Raw genomic sequence first — 10,000 nt, forward strand, 5'->3', positions numbered from 1 at the left:
CCTCTCTGTTTAAATATGTATTTCTCTGAGTGTAATCTGACAGTGCGTGTCTTTGTTCCAGGTGATCAAAATGACATTCCGCTAAATTGAACTCCTCTTGAGAGTCACCTGTCATTCTCACCTGTACCTGAAACTACCAGCACTAGATGTCTGTCTCTCTGTCTTCCAGTCTGTCTTTCAGTCTGTCTGTCTTTCTGCCTGTCCACTCATTTCACCGCTTCTTTTCTGCCCTGCCCTCTAACGGAGGGGTTTTCACATTTATTAAAGTCTGTACCAGATGAAGCCAGACATACTCTCCTTGTGAATCTTCTCTCTCCTCATTTCCCTGATCTAATAAAAAGGGACTCTTATTGTGAATCTTCTCTCTCTTCATTTCCCTGATCTAACTGGAAAGAGTAGATGGTTTCTCCTCTTTCTGGGGAGAATGATCCTGAATGATCCTGAATGATCATGAATGATCACTGCCCTGCATGGAAGAGTTTGTGTCTTCCTTATGTGTGTGAGTGAGATCTCTCCCCTGTATGGCTGGTCTGCTAACTGGGTTTTCTCCAAGTGTGTGTGTGTGTGTGTGTGTGTGTGTGTGTGTGTGTGTGTGTGTGTGTGTGTGTGTGTGTGTGTGTGTGTGTGTGTGTGTGTGTGTGTGTGTGTGTGTGTGTGTGTGTGTGTGTGTGTGTGTGTGTGTGTGTGTGTGTGTTCGTGTGTTTGTGTTCGTGTGTTTGTGTTCGTGTGTTTGTGTTCGTGTGTTTGTGTGTGTGTGTGTGACTGATATTCCCCCTGGGTGTGACTCTGGCTGGTTTTGTCCCATCCACTAGGAGATTGGCTCAGAGTTCGATGAGAAGAGTGAGGATCTGAAAGAGGTGCAGGGATTGGCCAAAGAACTGTCAGACGCAGGGGCGACCTCGCTGGTGCAGCCCCGCCTCCTCCAGCTCAACACACGCTGGCAGGAGGTGGAGGCTAAATTCACCCCCTACCGCCGACAAAGTGTGAGTTCCCCCTGCCCCGTGCCAATCTGCGCCGTGCCAACTTGTCCCGTGTCAACCAGGGTTGGGTTCAATTCCATTTAAATCCTGTTGAATTCAGGAAGTAATCTGAAATTCCAATTATCTTGAATGCTTTTCAATGAGCAACATTTGGAATTGGAATTTGGTTTACTTTCTCAATTGATTGGAATTGACAGCATTCCCTGGTGCCAACTTACCCCTGCCCGCTAGCTAGTAAGAACCAACTACTAATTATAACCTGGATTGAGCTGTCAGTGAAGTCACTAATCCATTAATCAAATAGGAAAGACAAATATCAACCAACTAATATCAGTCAGTGAATTTCAATATTAAACATGAAACAAAGGGCTCCTGAATGAGTGAGATGCAAACACCAGACGTTGATATGATGTAGTTAACCTGTCTATTCTAGTCCAGACAGACAGCAGGTATATTCTAGTCCAGTCAGACAGCAGGTATATCCTAGTCCAATCAGACAGCAGGTATATCCTAGTCCAATCAGACAGCAGGTATATCCTAGTCCAGACAGACAGCAGGTATATCCTAGTCCAATCAGACAGCAGGTATATCCTAGTCCAGTCAGACAGCAGGTATATTCTAGTCCAGTCAGACAGCAGGTATATTCTAGTCCAGTCAGACAGCAGGTATATCCTAGTCCAGACAGACAGCAGGTATATTCTAGTCCAGTCAGACAGCAGGTATATCCTAGTCCAGTCAGACAGCAGGTATATCCTAGTCCAGACAGACAGCAGGTATATTCTAGTCCAGTCAGACAGCAGGTATATCCTAGTCCAATCAGACAGCAGGTATATCCTAGTCCAATCAGACAGCAGGTATATCCTAGTCCAGTCAGACAGCAGGTATATCCTAGTCCAATCAGACAGCAGGTATATCCTAGTCCAATCAGACGGCAGGTATATCCTAGTCCAATCAGACAGCAGGTATATCCTAGTCCAATCAGACGGCAGGTATATCCTAGTCCAATCAGACAGCAGGTATATCCTAGTCCAGTCAGACAGCAGGTATATCCTAGTCCAGTCAGACAGCAGGTATATCCTAGTCCAATCAGACAGCAGGTATATCCTAGTCCAATCAGACGGCAGGTATATCCTAGTCCAGTCCGATAGCAAGTCTCTTAATAACAAGGGTCTGTTAACAAGTTATTGAAGGCCCCAGAGCCAAGCCAACTAGATGACATGTAGCCTTCAGACAGTATTACTGAGGGGATGATGACATGTAGCTTTCAGACAGTATTACTGAGGGGATGACATGTAGCTTTCAGACAGGATTACTGAGGGGATGATGACATGTAGCCTTCAGACAGGATTACTGAGGGGATGATGTGTAGCCTTCAGACAGTATTACTGAGGGGATGATGACATGTAGCCTTCAGACAGTATTACTGAGGGGATGATGACATGTAGCCTTCAGACAGTATTACTGAGGGGATGATGACATGTAGCCTTCAGACAGTATTACTGAGGGGATGATGACATGTAGCCTTCATACAGTATTACTGAGGGGATGATGACATGTAGCCTTCAGACAGTATTACTGAGGGGATGATGACATGTAGCCTTCAGACAGTATTACTGAGGGGATGATGACATGTAGCCTTCAGACAGTATTACTGAGGGGATGATGACATGTAGCTTTCAGACAGTATTACTGAGGGGATGATGACAGCTTTCAGACAGTATTACTGAGGGGATGATATGAAGCCTTCAGACAGTATTACTGAGGGGATGATATGAAGCCTTCAGACAGGATTACTGAGGGGATGATATGAAGCCTTCAGACAGGATTACTGAGGGGATGATATGAAGCCTTCAGACAGTATTGCTGAGGGGATGATATGTAGCTTTCAGACAGTATTACTGAGGGATGATATGTAGCCTTCAGACAGTATTACTGAGGGGATGATGACATGTAGCTTTCAGACAGTATTACTGAGGGGATGATATGTAGCCTTCAGACAGTATTGCTGAGGGATGATGATATGAAGCCTTCAGACAGTATTACTGAGGGGATGACATGTAGCCTTCAGACAGTATTACTGAGGGATGATGATATGAAGCCTTCAGACAGTATTACTGAGGGGATGACATGTAGCCTTCAGACAGTATTACTGAGGGATGATATGTAGCTTTCAGACAGTATTACTGAGGGGATGATTTGTAGCCTTCAGACAGTATTACTGAGGGGATGATTTGTAGCCTTCAGACAGTATTACTGAGGGGATGATTTGTAGCCTTCAGACAGTATTACTGAATGGGGGTTTTCTAGTTTTCCTCCTCAGTTGCATCATCCAGGTGTTCATCCCTCCATCCTTCCCTCAGTGTGTGAAGAAGCACCATGTTACACAGCTGGCCTCTGATTTGCTGTTCTGTTGTGTTCTGTTTCTGGTTTCCTGCCTCACATCACCACCGCATGTCCTGTCAATCAACATGGGTTGTGTCAATCACAGTCACCTGACCCCTGTCTGGAGTCACAACCAATCAATGATCCTCATGTATGTATCCAGTCACCCAATGAAAACGCACCATACTCAAATCTTCACACAGGGCTCCACACACATGAACACCTGCCTGTGTGGCAGGGCTGATGAATGAAGCACTGGATTGGTGAGGAGGAGGAGTGTGTTTAGTCATGTGACTTGGATCATAGGGACATTTGGCTGCTTTTAAAACCTCCGTCACAAGCATCAGTAGACCACAAAACAAGACAAGCACCAGTAGACCACAAAACAAGACAGGCATCAGTAGACCACAAAACAAGACAAGCATCAGTAGACCACAAAACAAGACAGGCATCAGTAGACCACAAAACAAGACAAGCATCAGTAGACCACAAAACAAGACAGGCATCAGTAGACCACAAAACAAGACAAGCATCAGTAGACCACAAAACAAGACAAGCATCAGTAGACCACAAAACAAGACAGGCATCAGTAGACCACAAAACAAGACAAGCATCAGTAGACCACAAAACAAGACAGGCATCAGTAGACCACAAAACAAGACAAGCATCAGTAGACCACAAAACAAGACAGGCATCAGTAGACCACAAAACAAGACAAGCATCAGTAGACCACAAAACAAGACAGGCATCAGTAGACCACAAAACAAGACAGGCATCAGTAGACCACAAAACAAGACAGGCATCAGTAGACCACAAAACAAGACAAGCATCAGTAGACCACAAAACAAGACAAGCATCAGTAGACCACAAAACAAGACAAGCATCAGTAGACCACAAAACAAGACAGGCATCAGTAGACCACAAAACAAGACAAGCATCAGTAGACCACAAAACAAGACAAACCCACATGTAGTCTACATCCATCTATATTTGGCCAGGCATACAGTATCAACAGTGAACACACATGAACACTATGGTGGCTGTTTCTGTCACGGTACGTCAGAGACCCCTCCACTTCCTGGTCCCCAGGAAGAGTATCTGCTGCCAAAGCAGCAGCTAATGGGGATCCATAATAAATACCAATGACCAGGTATTTAACTGTGAAATCCCACTGTATTTACACGGTATAGACCTATGAATGACTACTGTCCTTCTGTCCTCATGACTGAACCTACTCTGCCATAGCCTAGTTCTGTTGGTGCTGTGTAGTCTTTAACTTTAACATACTCTTAACACACAACGCACGTCTTTGTGCCTTTGTGTCAAATCACAACGCGATCCATTTTCTGATCATTAAGAAACAGAGCTGACATAAGAGGTGAGATGGGTATGTCTTGATGTTGTTGTATTTGGGCTAAAAGGTGAGTTGAATTGCTGTTGTGAAGTTCTGGGGAACGCTGTTATGTGCATGATGGGATTGTTGGATGACTTCCATTGGGTTACAATTAAGAGCAACACACACAATATATACATACAGCAAACGCACATCCACAGGGACACAATCAAACTGTACCTTTTACACCCCGCTGTGTTCTGTGCATATGACACATCCACGTGTGAATCAGGTATAAGCCAGTGAGTTAGACTGAGTAACGAACAGTGTTTATGGAAGGATGGATTAAACACTACTGACTGGCTCATTAAACTCTCTTCTGCTCTGTCTGTCAGACTCTAAATGAACCAGTGTCCTCAATCACCTTTCTCCCTGTTCTTCAGTATTTACTCAGGTTTCTATAACCGACACATTATATCAGGTTGTCTGTCCTCCTCCTCTCTCTCTCTCTCTAATTCAACCTGTTCTTCAGTATTTACTCAGGTTTCTATAACCAACACATTATATCAGGTTGTCTGTCCTCCTCCTCTCTCTCTCTCTCTAATTCAACCTGTTCTTCAGTATTTACTCAGGTTTCTATAACCCACACATTATATCAGGTTGTCTATCCTCCTCTCTCTCTCTCTCTCTCTCTCTAATTCAACCTGTTCTTCAGTATTTACTCACATTTAAAGGTTCAATACTCTCACTCTGACCTCTTCCTGTTTATCCATTTCTATTTTTACAACAAGACAGCTGAATCAATATCGGGACAAGGTTGTGAAGTTCATTATACAAGTTTTATATAGGTGCCGTGGAAGTGGAAAGATTCCAACGGATGAGAAATCGTTAAAAAGGTTGCGTGTTAGAATGTGATATTCTCAGATAAAGTGTCTCATATGAGTCATGAAAGTAATTTAGAACAACACTTAATGACAGGAGAGAGAGTTATGAGTTACTGCGTCTTATGTTAATGTCCAGGAAGGAGTGTGAAAACAGAATGAAAATATATATATATTTATTTTTTTAAATATAAATAATGTAAAGAGATAGTGAGGGATTAGAGAGGTGTTGTACTAGAACACAGCACAGGAATAACAACAAACACTGTCTTGACTGAACCCTCTGTGAAGGTATCTACAGTATGTAGTGGTAGGTAGCCTACCCCCTCTGTGAAGGTATCTACAGTATATATTGGTAGGTAGCCTACCCCCCCTGTGAAGGTATCTACAGTATATATTGGTAGGTAGCCTACCCACTCTGTGAAAGTATCTACAGTATATAGTGGTAGGTAGCCTACCCACTCTGTGAAGGTATCTACAGTATATAGTGGTAGGTAGCCTACCCCCCCTGTGAAGGTATCTACAGTATGTAGTGGTAGGTAGCCTACCCCCTCTGTGAAGGTATCTACAGTATATATTGGTAGGTAGCCTACCCCCCCTGTGAAGGTATATACAGTATATATTGGTAGGTAGCCTACCCACTCTGTGAAGGTATCTACAGTATATAGTGGTAGGTAGCCTACCCACTCTGTGAAGGTATCTACAGTATATAGTAGTAGGTAGCCTACCCCCTCTGTGAAGGTATCTACAGTATATATTGGTAGGTAGCCTATCCCCTCTGTGAAGGTATCTACAGTATATAGTGGTAGGTAGCCTACCCCCTCTGTGAAGGTATGTACAGTATATAGTGGTAGGTAGCCTACCCCCTCTGTGAAGGTATCTACAGTATATAGTGGTAGGTAGCCTACCCCCTCTGTGAAGGTATCTACAGTATATAGTGGTAGGGAACCTTACTCCCTCTGTGAAGGTATCTATAGTATGTAGTGGTAGGTAGCCTACCCCCTCTGTGAAGGTATCTACAGTATGTAGTGGTAGGTAGCCTACCCCCTCTGTGAAGGTATCTACAGTATATAGTGGTAGGTAGCCTACCCCCTCTGTGAAGGTATCTACAGTATATATTGGTAGGTAGCCTACCCCCCCTGTGAAGGTATCTACAGTATGTAGTGGTATGTAGCCTACCCCCTCTGTGAAGGTATCTACAGTATATATTGGTAGGTAGCCTACCCCCCCTGTGAAGGTATCTACAGTATATATTGGTAGGTAGCCTACCCACTCTGTGAAGGTGTCTACAGTATATAGTGGTAGGTAGCCTACCCACTCTGTGAAGGTATCTACAGTATATAGTGGTAGGTAGCCTACCCCCTCTGTGAAGGTATCTACAGTATATAGTGGTAGGTAGCCTACCCCCTCTGTGAAGGTATCTACAGTATATATTGGTAGGTAGCCTATCCCCTCTGTGAAGGTATCTACAGTATATAGTGGTAGGTAGCCTACCCCCTCTGTGAAGGTATCTACAGTATATAGTGGTAGGTAGCCTACCCCCTCTGTGAAGGTATCTACAGTATATAGTGGTAGGTAGCCTACCCCCTCTGTGAAGGTATCTACAGTATATAGTGGTAGGGAACCTTACTCCCTCTGTGAAGGTATCTATAGTATGTAGTGGTAGGTAGCCTACCCCCTCTGTGAAGGTATCTACAGTATGTAGTGGTAGGTAGCCTACCCCCTCTGTGAAGGTATCTACAGTATATAGTGGTAGGTAGCCTACCCCCTCTGTGAAGGTATCTACAGTATATATTGGTAGGTAGCCTACCCCCCCTGTGAAGGTATCTACAGTATATATTGGCAGGTAGCCTACCCACTCTGTGAAAGTATCTACAGTATATAGTGGTAGGTAGCCTACCCACTCTGTGAAGGTATCTACAGTATATAGTGGTAGGTAGCCTACCCACTCTGTGAAGGTATCTACAGTATATAGTGGTAGGTAGCCTACCCCCTCTGTGAAGGTATCTACAGTATATATTGGTAGGTAGCCTACCCCCTCTGTGAAGGTATCTACAGTATATAGTGGTAGGTAGCCTACCCCCTCTGTGAAGGTATCTACAGTATATAGTGGTAGGTAGCCTACCCCCTCTGTGAAGGTATCTACAGTATATAGTGGTAGGTAGCCTACCCCCTCTGTGAAGGTATCTACAGTATATAGTGGTATGGAACCTTACTCCCTCTGTGAAGGTATCTATAGTATGTAGTGGTAGGTAGTCTACCCCCTCTGTGAAGGTATCTACAGTATATAGTGGTAGGGAACCTTACTCCCTCTGTGAAGGTATCTATAGTATGTAGTGGTAGGGAACCTTACTCCCTCTGTGAAGGTATCTATAGTATAAAGTGGTAGGGCAAGGATGTTATCCTGACCAAGTACCAGAACAACTTCTGAACACAGTAGGAATATCAACTGATGAGGATCAATCAGTAATAGATGGCTTTGTGTTTAGTGTTGTTTAATATTGTATAGTTTGTGTAGTTCAGAATGAGTTTGGGGTTATTGTTTAGTTATAATTGAGCGTGTGTGTGCGCGTGCGTCTGTGTATGTGTGTGTGTGTGTGTGTGTGTGTGTGTGTGTGTGTGTGTGTGTGTGTGTGTGTGTGTGTGTGTGTGCGTGTGTGTGTGTGTAGGAGTACCTGGGAGAGCTGCAGACCCTGCTGCGTTCCGTCTCTGAGACAGACTTCCAACTGAACTCTCCTGAGTACTGGCAGGCCGTCTTCTACAACCTACCCCAGCAGGGACAGTGCCTTCAGGTCAGTGTGCGTGTGTGTGTGCGTGTGTGTGTGTGTGTGTGTGTGTGTGTGTGTGTGTTTCATTCTGTTGGTTTCAAACGTGTATATGAACGTGTGTGTGTGGTTAACGTGTGTGTGTGTGCGTGCCTGTCTGCCTACGTCCCTGTGTCTCAGGAGGTGAAGGTGAATCTGAAGAACCTCCGCCCCCCTGTAGAGGGCGCTCTAGCTAGGAGAGAGGAGGTGGTGGCCATCGCCACTCCAGCAGAGAGCACCAGGGTTCAGGAGACAGCTCTGCTGCTCAACACTAACTGGGACAAAGTCAACAAGCTGTACCTGGACAGGCTCAGGTACGTACCAGGAATAATGGGAATCTATTGGGGACACACTGGGGTTACTAACTCTGGACAGGAAGGACTGGGTCAACAGGTGAAGACAAACTAGACCAGGGAGGGCCAACCCTCCTCATGGGGAGACACCAGGTGTGAGCTGTTTAACTAGGAGACCAGGGGGGGGGGCAACCCTCCTCATGGGGAGACACCAGGTGTGAGCTGTGTAACTAGTAGACAAGCAACAGTAACATCATCACCACTAGACTAACTAACTAGTAGACAAGCTACAGTAACATCATCACCACTAGACTAACTAACTAGTAGACAAACTACAGTAACATCATCACCACTAGACTAACTAACTAGTAGACAAACTACAGTAACATCATCACCACTAGACTAACTAACTAGTAGACAAACTACAGTAACATCATCACCACTAGACTAACTAACTAGTAGACAAGCTACAGTAACATCATCACCACTAGACTAACTAACTAGTAGACAAGCTACAGTAACATCATCACCACTAGACTAACTAACTAGTAGACAAGCTACAGTAACATCATCACCACTAGACTAACTAACTAGTAGACAAGCTACTGTAACATCATCACCACTAGACTAACTAACTAGTAGACAAACTACAGTAACATCATCACCACTAGACTAACTAACTAGTAGACAAACTACAGTAACATCATCATCACTAGACTAACTAACTAGTAGACAAGCTACAGTAACATCATCACCACTAGACTAACTAGTAGACAAACTACAGTAACATCATCACCACTAGACTAACTAACTAGTAGACAAACTACAGTAACATCATCACCACTAGACTAACTAACTAGTAGACAAACTACAGTAACATCATCACCACTAGACTAACTAACTAGTAGACAAGCTACAGTAACATCATCACCACTAGACTAACTAACTAGTAGACAAGCTACAGTAACATCATCACCACTAGACTAACTAACTAGTAGACAAACTACAGTAACATCATCACCACTAGACTAACTAACTAGTAGACAAACTACAGTAACATCATCACCACTAGACTAACTAACTAGACAAGCTACAGTAACATCATCACCACTAGACTAACTAGACAAGCTACAGTAACATCATCACCACTAGACTAACTAACTAGTAGACAAACTACAGTAACATCATCACCACTAGACTAACTAACTAGTAGACAAACTACAGTAACATCATCACCACTAGACTAACTAACTAGTAGACAAGCTACAGTAACATCATCACCACTAGACTAACTAACTAGTAGACAAGCTACAGTAACATCATCACC

The 10,000-nt window shown here is 43.9% G+C and overlaps 1 protein-coding gene across 1 annotated transcript in view; it reads left to right on the forward strand.

Moving 5' to 3' along the window:
* LOC139402493 (dystrophin-like) overlaps nt 1-10,000 on the forward strand; it is a gene marked incomplete at its 3' end in the record, with an annotated part of 98,450 nt that overhangs the window by 46,444 nt on the left and 42,006 nt on the right. Inside the window, exons 20-22 of the mRNA XM_071146461.1 lie at nt 813-983; nt 8,246-8,368; nt 8,522-8,694. Coding sequence (XP_071002562.1) covers nt 813-983; nt 8,246-8,368; nt 8,522-8,694 — 467 coding nt within the window. The remainder of the gene's footprint in view (nt 1-812; nt 984-8,245; nt 8,369-8,521; nt 8,695-10,000) is intronic.

The sequence above is a fragment of the Oncorhynchus clarkii genome, unplaced genomic scaffold (assembly GCF_045791955.1).
Source record: "Oncorhynchus clarkii lewisi isolate Uvic-CL-2024 unplaced genomic scaffold, UVic_Ocla_1.0 unplaced_contig_8889_pilon_pilon, whole genome shotgun sequence".
Taxonomy (NCBI): Eukaryota; Metazoa; Chordata; class Actinopteri; order Salmoniformes; family Salmonidae; genus Oncorhynchus; species Oncorhynchus clarkii.